This window comes from Phyllobates terribilis, unplaced genomic scaffold (genome assembly GCF_046119375.1).
Source record: "Phyllobates terribilis strain yellow unplaced genomic scaffold, ASM4611937v1 Scaffold_5__5_contigs__length_657084704, whole genome shotgun sequence".
Taxonomy (NCBI): domain Eukaryota; kingdom Metazoa; phylum Chordata; class Amphibia; order Anura; family Dendrobatidae; genus Phyllobates; species Phyllobates terribilis.
The window spans coordinates 514,184,942-514,197,749 of record NW_027362765.1 but is presented as its reverse complement, the minus strand read 5'-3'; the positions used below and the strand labels follow the sequence as shown (position 1 = coordinate 514,197,749).

The window sequence follows — 12,808 nt, the reverse complement described above, 5'->3', positions numbered from 1 at the left end:
AATCACTAATGACAGTATTAACTTGTTATTGATAGCAAGCAACAATAATATAGCAAATCATATTATCTAAAGGAATGCAAGATATCTATCAGTGTATTTACAATGTTCCATTAATATCATTTACCTACTAATAGCATGGTTTCCACCCTGTCATTGGAGGAAAGCCCAAAAGCAAGTTTTATTTTCCTGCAGCGCAACCGCAGGGTGAATTGGGCATTACATGACGCCCTTGAAAGTGAATAGGATATCCCTTTAACAAATGGACCTCCCAGATCCTTCAGGTCTCCACTCTGGTTAGCAGATAGGGAAATGCTTTATTAACTTAAAAATATATTTTTTGTAACCTGGAAAATGCTTCCTCTATACAGTTGGATATGGGCATCCCAGCAATGACAAAGTGCTGTAATCAGCTGGATATCTGTTATGATACCTGTGGGGCAAACAAGTACCGCTGTGATGCAAAGTTTCGATGGTGTCTACACTCCATCTGCTCAGACTTGAAGAAAAGCCTGGGGTTTGTCTCCAAAGTTGAAGGTAAGAGTTGCTTTATCTTTAGATATTTCCAAGCTATAGGGTTTTAATCCTACATACAGCTGTTGTGAAAAGCAGTTTTGGATATTAAACGTACCATGTTTTGTTAAAAATGCTTATGGGAATTTCTCTGATATTTCCTCAAATAAACTAATAGTCATTTTTGTTAATAATACTAATAATAGTTAATAATAATACTAAATAACAATCCTTTAGAAAGTCATCATGTCATCAAGCCAACAATACATGGTCAAGCTATTATTATTATCTGTGCTTCCAATGACCATAATTCCAGAACATAGAAGTCTGGTGGCTACAATTACACTCCTCAACATTGAAACTGCAATACCAAAAAGGAAAAGTCATGAAATTATGGAAATCACTTGTAACTGATATGCAAATGATGACAAAATGGAAACAAAATTTTCTAAACATCTCAATTTAATCAGTATCCAGTATGAGCGTTACATGCAGAAGTACACGCTCATCCTTGGCAAGTGATCAATGAAGTTATTGAAGTTACGCACTTTTACCTCTCCCAATAAAAAGTTAAATTAATTTGCAACTGTACTCTTTCATTACCAGTCACTCTCCTACGTCCTCAACCCCCACCCCCTGTGTGCTCCTCCCTTTCCCCCAATTCATTATAGTTACACGTCCCCCACCAATTCATCATAATTCCATGTCTTAATTCAGCGTACACAAATAGCTCAGCATTACATTCATTTGGTTGTGGAACCAGTGCTACGTCTATTTCTCTAGTGTCCCAGGAGCCATTTTTCAACACATCACCAGTCGTCATGTTGCCCGTGCTACTGTGAGCAGCCTGCTTGGCATAATCATGCAACCATCTGCAGCATCTCCAGAAGTTGATGTGACACTGAGCACATCATGGATATTATTGGAAAGGTAGCTGCCAGCAGCAGATCTTGAGGATTTGCCCAAGTGCATTCAGTGTGGCAGAACATTCCTCATATAACCATTAATAACCTCACTTATAGCAGCCAAAGTGTGCGAGAATTATCATATCATATCGATCCTATGATTTCCATAATTCCACAAATTTTCTTTCTTGGTGTTGCAATTTTAATGTTGAGGAGTATAATAATTGTTCTGGCTGATAACAGCTGATGAGAATGTTTGAGCGTACACAATCTAAGTAATGGCTAAACTGTATTGCTTATAGAGGTGTAGTAAGGGAGGAGGCAGCATGAAAAGACAAGAATGTCACTACTCTCTCCTTTTGGTTCACTGAAACAAACATATGTTCACACATATTGCTATGGCGCAGAGTGTCTTTAACATTTAGAGCAATGAGAAAAAAAAATAACAGACCCTTTAAGCCCCCATACACATTAGGCTAATGTCGACTGAACCCACCAATGTCGACAGGTTCAGATGATGGTTTAATGTGTATAGGGGTGCCAGTCAAGAGAGATGTCAATCGGTCATGTCCAATTTTTGAGTGAGCACTCCTGTGTATGGGAGTATCGGTGTGAGTTGCGCAACTAAAAGATGACTGCTACTTGCTTCCACGTGAATGTTCTAGAGCTGTAATTTGGCTGCAGCCTAATAGCCGACATGTCATATGCAAGTTACAGGTAACTAAAATTGAAGCCTATAAGGGCAACGTTCTATGTGGGATAACGACAGTTTCCAGCATACAATGTGTCGCAATTGACAATCAGTCATTAGATGTAATTCTCAAATATTTATGCCTATAACTTCTAAAACTTCTAGATTTTATTCTAGGGGGTCTCTATTAACCACCAAGCCACCTTAGGCAACTATGGATGTTATTATTACTAGTGTTGAGCGAGTATGTTCTGTTAACCCTTTCGCCAAGTATGCTCGGTCAAGCACCGAGTATTTACAGCTGCTCGGTGATATGGTTGAATCGCTCCCGTGTGCATGATTTGCGATGGTTTGACAGCTTTATTACATGTGAGGAATATGTAAGAAGCAGACATTCCTCACGTGCTAAAGCTGTCAAAAAGTCGCAAATCATGCACACGGGAGTGATTCAACCATATCACCGAGCAGCTGTAAATACTCAGTGCTTGACCGAGCATACTTGGCGAAAGGGTTAACAGAACATACTCGCTCAACACTAATTATTACTAGTGTTGAGCCACCCCCGTAGTGTTCGAGTTCGGTTCGGTTCGTCGAACACCCGTGTGTTCGCCGAACTGTTCGTCGAACTGTTCGTCGAACACCTTCGAACACCGTTAAAACCAATGGCAGGCAAACAAAAACACATAGAAACACATAGAAAACACCTTCAAAGGTGTCCAAAAGCTGACAAACTGCTCAGAAGACACAACTAACACATGGAAAAGTGACAAGTACATATAGTCATGCGAAAAGAAAAGAGGTGGAGGAGTAAAAGGAGGGGGAGACACAGATATAGGCATGTCATGCCCTTCTAAAATCCAAAAAGTGAGAAGCCGAGACGGCCAGTCCGCTCCTGCCCGTGCCACCTCCGTGTCGCCGGGTTTGTGCCAGAGCCGCGGTGAACCCTGACGGCCAGCCCCCCTCTCCCAATACTGGTGCCTGTCCGCTGGTGGGTCGAGAGAGCCCCCCTGTGGTGGAGGCAGCTCTAAGCTTTTTAATTTAAATTGTCCCTCTAATTTGAATGAATACACTTTAAATCCATTTACAAGGATCTATTGGAGGGCAAGTCTCATGCCAGCAGCCGCGTAATTCCAGCTCCAGTAGCGTCCACTAAAGCTGCTGCAGTTAAAAAGCTTTTATAAGGATCGAGCTCGGCTGTCCACCGCAAGGCATCCTAGTGCCAGTCCCAGCCCCTATGCCTTGGGGTGCCTCCTGATGCTCTTCACTAAGTATCCCGTGGTCCCGAAGCATTTCCTTTGAAAAAATTAAGTGTCCAAACTACAGGTGGTGTAGCTTGCTTAACAGCCGGGATAATCCGCTGACTAGCAGACACTGCTACTAGGCACAAAGTATTTCCTGGGCTAGATGCAGTTAAAAATTTGTAAGTAGATACTCTCGTTGGATGCTGAGAAAGCATTCCATAGAGTCTCCTGGCACGCCATATATGATTCTCTTAAAAAGCTTGGGGTAGGGGTCTAGGGGACCCTTTTATAGCCAAAATCACGGCCCTGTATCACAATACGTCACCTAGGCTGAAGATAAATGGAACTGTAGCACCGAGGGCTCGGTTGCTACAGACGTATTGCACCTCACCCAGAGGTGTGATATCTCACTCTCAGATAAGGATGGAGTGTGGATCAGGACCCGACACCTGCATGCATTACACCACATTGCCGTGGGGCAGGGCGACCAATATGCCCCTGAGATGGGCACGACAGTCCCTGTCCCTGGCTGGAGTGGGGGGAGGGAACACTGAGGAAGGGGAACCCTGCAGTGCAGGAGCAGGGAGGAAGCAGTTCCTGGGTGCATTGAGAAGGGAGTATAAAAGGTGGGCACCATCTTAGTTCAGTGCAGAGAAGTCTGAGCAGAAGTGGCAGGGAGCAGGGGCTCTGCATGAGCTCTGCTCCGGAGGCGGGCCTAGTAACAGAGGCCCAGGCCTGCAAGAGGGAGAAGGAAGGAAGAGGAGCGGAGAAGGCTCCAGGAACGAGGAATGAAGGGATCCCAGGGGTGCGGACGGGCGAGTCGCCACCGCACGCCCGAATCCACCTGCGTGGAGGGGTCAGGCCAAAGGGGGAGACCGGTCCCCGAACTAGTGGAGGCAGGAAACGACCCTCAGCTAGAAACCGGAGGCTCTGACATTTTATGTGGCGCAGCCCCTTGCTCCACCCGCTAGGAAGGCACCACATAGGGTCAGGGAAACTGGCGCCAAGTTTACCAAGAGGAGGCCCGAGGCAGCCGGACAGAAGTGTTGGTAAGAAAGGCCAGACAAAGGACACACAAAGGGGGTCCTGTGAAGCGCTCCAAAGTTATCTGGGAGTTGTCTGAGCCCCTCACCTGGTGAGCACAGTACGACGTGGGCAGCCGTTACCTGCAGACGTGGTCTGGATAATAAGAACTGTGAGTAAAGGCCCTGAACTGCATCACTGACTCCGTGTCGTTACTGCTGCTGCCCTGCACCATCACCCCCATCCTCCGCATACACTGCCCTGAGGCTATACTCCTCCCGTGGGGAGTTATGCTACGCTCTGCTGCACCCACAACACCAGCCTTAGCGGTCTGCCCTGTAGTGGCGGTTCACTCTGACCGCAATCCACGGGTGGCGTAGTCGGACATTTAAACATCAAAACCACATAAATAGTTCCGCCACTGGTTTGACCGCCCTGAGCCACGGAACCGGATCGCCGCCACGAAGACTACAACCACCAGCATCCACCAAAAAGGGTCCGGCTCCGGGTGTCCCAAGGCCCAGGGGGTGCGTCAGAACATTTTCATCACCTTTCACAATCACCAATGGGACAAGGCAGGGATGTCCTCTGTCCCCTCTCTTATACATCCTAGTGACGGAGCACCTGCTCTCATCAATTCGCCATAACCCCAATATTAGGTGGATTGAGGTGGGAGGCACCGAGTACAAGTGCTCTCTATTTGCTGATGATGTCCTAGTATATATCACTCAATCACATATATCCATCCCTGCTGTTATGGCTGAAATAGATCACTTTGTTACATGGTAAAATTTTAAAATCAATGCAGCGAAGTCTGAGGCCCTCGATGTCTCCCTCCCTAAATCCATATAGGATTCCATCCAGTCCAACTTTCCCTTTGCCTGGCCCTCACAGGGTATCAAATACTTAGGAATTCCTATTCATAGAGACCTCTCCCATCTATGTTATCTTAATTTTGGGCCCTTTATTGAACAATTCCATACAGACCACGGTTGGCAAGTTAGAACTGTAAGATTCACTACGTGAACCACTGGTGTTTTGTGGAAAAGCACATGTACACCGCGTTCCAAATTATTATGCAAAAAGTGTTTAGGAGTGATAAGGGAAGAATTTGTTTGTCAGTTAAACTCATTGATGGTGATGTGTGTCAGGGCTCTTTATATCACTGTAAGCAATTGCAGACACCTGTGCTAATTAGTTTGGCAGGTGTGTCCAATGAAAGGCAAGACTACTTAAGAAGGCTCTCTCACATTATTAAGCAGCCTACATTTTCTGCCAAAATGGGAAAGAAAAAGGATGTGTCGGCTGCTGAGAAGCAACAAATTGTGGAGTGTTTAGGTCAAGGCATGACTACAATCAACATTGTGCGATGATCAGGATGAAGTGTCTTGGCAATCAAGAAGTATGTAGCTGATTCACAGTACACACGTGTGCGTGCTGATAAGGGCAAATTGAGGACTCTTTCCTACAGGCAATTACGTCAGGTTGAAAGAGCAGCGGCAAAAAAGCCTTGTCATAGCAGCAGACAAGTTTTTGAAGCTGCTTGTGCCTCCAACGTCCCCCGAACAACAAGATGCAGGGTCCTTCAGAGGTTTGCAGCTGTGCATACGCCATCCTGTCGACCTCCTCTATCCACTTCACACAAGCAGAAACGGCTCCAGTGGGCCAAACATTACATGAAGACTGATTTCAAAACTGTTTTGTTCACGGATGAGTGCCGTGCAGCGCTCGATGGTCCAGATGAATGGAGTGGAGGATGGCTGGTTGATGGACACCCCACGCAAACACGGCTACAGCGCCAACAAGGAGGAGGTGGAGTAATGTTTTGGGCTGGAATCATGGGGAGAGAGATTGTCGGCCCCTTTAGGATCCCTGAAGGCGCTAAAGATGAACTCCATAATGTATGTGGATTTTCTCAAACAGCACTTCCTGCCATGGTTCAAGAAGAAAAACCGTGTATTTCACAGCAAGATCATTTTTCTGCATGATAATGCACCATCTCATGCTGCACATAAAACATCTGCATCTCTGGCTGATATGGGCATAAATGGGGACAAACTTATGGTGTGACCCCCATGCTCCCCTGACCTCTACCCCATTCAGAACCTTTGGAGCATCATTAAAAGGAGTGTCTATGATGGCGGGAGGCAGTTCACATCTAAGCAACAGCTCTGGGAGGGTATTCTGTCCTCATGCAAAACAATTGAAGCAGAAACCATCCAAAACCTGACAAATTCAATGGACGAGAGAGTTCAGAAGCTCCTTTCGAACAAGGGGTCCTATGTGAAAATGTAACATCACCTAGAATAAAGTTTTGAGTTGAAAACTGTTTGATTTCAGTTTCTAACAACCTGCTAATGCTTATAATTTCAAAAATGACCATTTTTTTGGTCTTTATTAAAATGAAAAGGTTGATCGAAAAGTTTGGGGGATCTAAGAGTGTGGCAACCCAGTAGTCATGATTACTTCGAATTCTGACAATATGAGGGTCATGCTGCAGGTAGTGCAGCAAGAAGGCACTTATGTGTCTTGCGCATCTCGGAGCCCCAAAATTATTTTCCGGGCTAGATGCAGCTAAAAATTATTTTTAATTTTAAATCTGGTGAAGCTTATTATAGATGGCCTAATAGGATCAGTGCTGCACACTGCTACAAAGCCCAAATTATTTTCCAGTCAAGATACAGATAAACATGATTAGTAATTTGAAAGCTTAAAACGGTTGGTAGGGTGATTTTAACCAATCATCAAGCTTTTACTCTCCCCAGGATGACACAGGGGTAGAAAAGTCGTTTCGGATCCATGATTTGTTCATCTTTATGAACGTGAGTCTGTCTACATTATCAGTGGAGAGCCGCGTGCGCTTATCTGTCAGCACACCACCAGCAACGCTGAACACACGTTCAGACAGAACGCTGGCTGCGGGGCATGACAAGATCTCCAAGGCGTAAGTGGCTAGCTCCGGCCATTTATCCAGATTGGAAGCCCAAAAAGAGCAAGGGTCCAGTGACACAGTCGTGGCTTCAATGTTTACTTGGAGATACTCCTGTACCATCGTCTCTAGGCGTTGACTATGTGTCAGACTTCTTGTCTCCTGTGGCCTTACAAAGGATGGGCTAAAAAAGTGGTGAAATGATTCCGCAAAATTGATGTTACCAGCAGATACTGTGGTTCTGTTACGGTTTGAGTGCTGAACACTTGACGGTCCCACGGTTGGCAAGTTGGAACTGTGAGATTCACTACGTGCACCACTGGTATTTTGTGGAAAAGCACATGTAAGATTCTGCAACAGTCTCTGCTGATACTCCTGCATGCGTGCATCCCTTTCTATGGCAGGAATAATTTCTGCAAATTTACTTTTGTACCGGGGATCTAACAGTGTGGCAACCCAGTAGTCAGGATTATTTCTAATTCTCACAATTCGAGGGTCATGTTGCAGGTAGTGCAGCAAAAAGGCACTCATGTGTGTTGCACATCCAGGAGCACCAAGTCCCTGTTGTGTTGGTGGCGAGGTAACAATCATGCTTCCTTCCTCTGTCCTCTCCCCCCAACCTCGCACAACAGAAATGTGATTAAGGTCTCCCTCATCTGATGAGTCTTCCATCAGTTCGTCCTCCACTTCTTCCTGGGCTCCTGCACCTTCCTCACTAGTTTGGCTGCTACCATGCGCCCTGGTAAAATCATCTCCCCCACCCTCACATGCCTGCCGCCCTGGTGCTGCCGACCGTCTGGACCTTGCAGATGTTAGCCCTTCCGCATACAACTCCTCCTCCTCTACTTCCTCCACCTCCTCTTGTGCCACCACCTGACTCCGAATTCTGTTTAACATGTGCTCCAGCATGTAAATCACCGGAATAGTCATGCTGATAATGGCATCGTCAGCACTAAACATCTTCGTCGCCATTTCAAAACTGTGCAGAAGGGTGCATAGGTCCCTGATCTGAGACCACTCCTCCAGCGTGATTTGCCCCACCTCTGAATCTCGTTGGCCCAGGCTATACGTCAGAACGTATTGCACCAGGGCTTGTCGGTGCTGCCACAGTCGCTGCAACATGTGCAGAGTTGAATTCCACTGGGTAGGCACATCGCATTTTAGCCGGTGAAGTGGCAGGCCCAACGACTTCTGTAGAGATGTAAGTCGCTGAGCTGCGGGATGCGAACGGCGGAAGTGAGCACACAGCGACCGTGCCCTCTGCAGAAGGCCATCTAGTCTGGGATAGTGGGCTAAAAATTGCTGGACAACCAGGTTCAACACGTGAGCCATACAAGGCACGTGTGTGACATTGCCCCGGCGAAGGGCCGCACCCAGGTTTGCAGCATTGTCGCACACGGCCTTCCCTGGTTTCAGGTCCAGTGGAGACAACCATTCATGAAATTGGTTCTCCAGAGCTGACCACAACTCCTCAGCTGTGTGACTCACATTTCCCAGACATTTCAATGTAAAAACCGCCTGATGACGTTGAGCCCTACTGCCAGCATAGTAAGGAGGTGTGCAGGATCCCTTCTGCGCAGTTAGAAAGCTTGTGGCATGACCAGACAGGCTTTGGGTGCAGGTGGAAGACCGAGAGGAGGTTGAGGAGGCAGAAGCAGTGGAGGAAAAATGACATAAAGAGGATTGACGCACAACTCGTGGGGACGGCAAGACTTGGACAGCAGCCCCTTGTCCTGCTGTCACCATAGTTACCCAGTGCCCAGTCAGCGACATGTAACGCCCCTGTCCATGCCTACTCGTCCAAGTGTCTGTGGTGAAATGCACCCTGTCACACACAGAGTTTCTCAAAGAAGCGGTGATGTTGTGTGCGACATGCTGGTGGAGCGCAGGCACACCTTTCTTTGAGAAGTAGTGCCGACTGGGCATCTGGTACTGGGGCACTGCGACGGACATAAGGTCTCGAAAATCCTCTGTGTCCACCAGGCGGAAAGGCAGCATTTCTGTAGCCAAGAGCTTGCAGATGGTGAAATTCAACCTCTTAGCTTTCTCATGGCTAGGAGGAAATGGTCTTTTACTTGTCCACATCTGAGGGACCGAGGGCTGGCTATTGTGATTAGACGGGGTTGATAAGGGTGTCCCCGGCAAACTGCCGGTCTGTGAGGAAGATGCAGGCGGACATGTTAGGTTGCCTTGATCCAAAGGTGGTGCTATCGATGTCGGACAGCGCTCAAGACCAGCTGGTGTTACCACCTCCAAAGAAAATGATGACCTGCCAATCACGCTGGCTGTTGCGGGTAAAGAGGTGGCAGGTCTGCGCCCCAAAACAGGTGTGACTGCTGTCCCCCCAGTCACAGAGGATGAAGAGGCCGCGGATGCACAAGATATGGCAGACGGTGGTTGGCCCGGCCGGCTAGACCGCATTGTAGCACACTGAGCTTCCCACTGCAACTTATGCTTCATGTCCATGTGCCGGTTCATGCATGAAGTACTCAAACTATGTATTTTTTGGCCTCTACTTAGCTTTTGCTGACAAATGTTACAGATAACACGAGTTGGGTCATCTTTATCGATCTGAAAAAATGCCCAGGCTATGCAAGGCTTAGCACCCATGCGACCTGAAGAGCCACCACGACTTGTGGTGAGAGGCAGAGTTGTGTTTGAGGATGCAGTTGTTGACGTGCTTCCAGTACTACGTCTCTGTCCAGGAAGGCGCAACCTGACCTCGTCGTCACTAGCATCTTCCTCCACCTCCTCTGCTGACCTCATCTCTTGGCTGACTGTGGGTTGACAGTAAGTGGGATCTCCGACCTCATCATCATCACCCTGTGCGTTATCACACCCGTCGTCCTCAGAGCCAACCTGTTCCTGCCCTGACAAAAAACTAAAGTTGTCGCTCCAATCAGGTATTTGAGTCTTATCATCGTCTTCCTCATTGTCTCCACCAACAGGAGTTACAGTTTGGGAATGAGGGTCTACATTATGGTCAGAACCTTCTGCGTCTGGTCCTGGATCCGACTCATAAAGATTCTGGGCATCAGTGCAGATCATTTCCTCGTCTGGATTCACAGAAGCGCTGGAGTCGACCTCTGATTCCCAGGCTATAGTATGAGTAAACAGCTCTGCAGACTCAACCATCTGTTCTACCTCATACTCAGACGGGCAGCTGGAGATTTGGGAGCTGTGAGGAAGCAAGTGCGATTTGGGTGACACCTTTGAGGACTGGAGTATTTGTGATGTTGAAGTTGATGTGGAGGAGAGCCCACTTAAAGGAGCACTTGATATCCGTTGAAGCACCTGCTGTTTTTGTGCCTCATCTGGAATTTGTAGCGATTGGCGTGGCCGTAAGAAAGGGATCTTATCACATTGTCCGCTAAAAGAAGTAGACATTTTAGTTTGGCTGGAAGATGGTCTTTCTTCTGCACCTACCCCACGGACACAACCTTTTTTCCCCTTCCCAACACGCCTATTCCCCTTTCCACCAGCAGCAGGCCTTTTTCCACTCATTTTGGTGGTTAACTAATTCACAACTCTGGAGTTGTTTGCACAAAAAAACAATGGATGGTAACCGAGCAGAGCTGAGTGGCCAAACTGTGGTATTAGGCCAAAACTATTGGCTGGGTTAGATGCAGAAAAAAATTATTTTTAATTTGCAACCTGATGGAGGTCAGTATAGATGGACTAATAGACCAAGTCCCACACACCGCTAGAAGCCCAAATATTTTTTCAGAGCTAGATGCAGAAAAAAATTATATTCAATTTGCAACCTGCTGGACGTCAGTATAGAAGGACTAATAGAACAAGTCCCACACACTGCTAGAAGCCCAAATATTTTTTCAGAGCTAAATGAAGAAAAAAATTATTTTTAATTTGCAACCTGATGGAGGTCAGTATAGATGGACTAATAGACCAAGTCCCACACACTGCTAGAAGCCCAAATATTTTTTCAGAGCTAGATGCAGAAAAAAATTATTTTTAATTTGCAACCTGATGGAGGTCAGTATAGATGGACTAATAGACCAAGTCCCACACACTGCTAGAAGCCCAAATATTTTTTCAGAGCTAGATGCAGAAAAAAATTATTTTTAATTTGCAACCTGATGGAGGTCAGTATAGATGGACTAATAGACCAAGTCCCACACACTGCTAGAAGCCCAAATATTTTTTCAGAGCTAGATGCAGAAAAAAATTATATTCAATTTGCAACCTGATGGAGGTCAGTATAGAAGGACTAATAGAACAAGTCCCACACACTGCTAGAAGCCCAAATATTTTTTCAGAGCTAAATGAAGAAAAAAATTATTTTTAATTTGCAACCTGATGGAGGTCAGTATAGATGGACTAATAGACCAAGTCCCACACACTGCTAGAAGCCCAAATATTTTTTCAGAGCTAGATGCAGAAAAAAATTATATTCAGTTTGCAACCTGATGGAGGTCAGTATAGATGGACTAATAGAATGATGCTATGCCCAAAAGATTTTACTTCACTAGGTGCAGTAAAAAAATTGGTATTCTATACACAGGTGGTATATCTTGCAACACAGATAGGCTACTCCACTGACTAACACACTCTGCAATAGGCCAAAAAGGATTAGCTTTGCTAGATTCAGCCAAATGCTGTGAAAAAAACTTGCACAGCACTGGCACAGACCTGCCTGGCAAAAACTGATAGGAACTGATGTAACCTAGTCCTGAAAAGGACTCCAATTACAATTAGTCTTTACTCCCACAATCTATCTATTTAAGAGCACAGACCTGCCTGATAAAAGTCGTAGGAAATGCTGTAACCTAGTCCTTAAAAGGACTGCAATCACAACTATTCCCTACTCCCAAGCTATCTGTATATTTGTGCGAAAATTGGCTTGAAATTAACAAGGTATAGCGCACACAGCAACAGCGGTGCCGTCTAACACGCAGCTGCAGCAGTGAGAAAATGGTGGCGACGGGGAAAATGGCTTGGTCTTATAGGGCAAGGACATGTGACATACACTGCCAATCACACATGCCCTTGCTTGTGTGAAAAAAAGCACTTCGCTCCGTGTGTGCGCTGCTGATAGGCTGACAGATTGCACCTCCCCACTGCAAATGCGGGAAAGAGAAAAAAAAATGGAGATCTTCATTGTTCCTGCAGAGATCCATCCCCTGCCCCTCCCCCCACCCCGCTGTACACTCAAACTGCGTATTAACATTAATTTTCATCATTACTGAGAAAAAATCCAGTTATGATTTTGGTGCACGAACAGTTATCGAACATAACCTCGAACAGCCGAATTTTTCTCAAATTGTTCGTGTTCGCCGACCGGCTCGAACACCGCCCAAAACAGCTCGAATTTGAGATTGGCGAACAGTTCGAGTAGAACAACGCTCATCTCTAATTATTACCCATTAGCTATCTCATACATTTATTACTATTCAATAATAGAGGAGCTGTCCACCACTTCTACATTAATGACCATTTCTAATGAAAAGTCATCAGTATAATATAATTGGGAGTACGGCACCTGACACCT

The 12,808-nt window shown here is 46.0% G+C and overlaps 1 protein-coding gene across 2 annotated transcripts in view; it reads left to right on the top strand.

Moving 5' to 3' along the window:
• PLA2G12B (phospholipase A2 group XIIB) overlaps positions 1–12,808 on the top strand; it is a 37,013-nt gene that overhangs the window by 22,363 nt on the left and 1,842 nt on the right. For both annotated transcript variants that reach the window (XM_073685656.1, XM_073685655.1), the window contains exon 3: positions 369–534. In XM_073685656.1, coding sequence (XP_073541757.1) covers positions 369–534 — 166 coding nt within the window. The remainder of the gene's footprint in view (positions 1–368; positions 535–12,808) is intronic.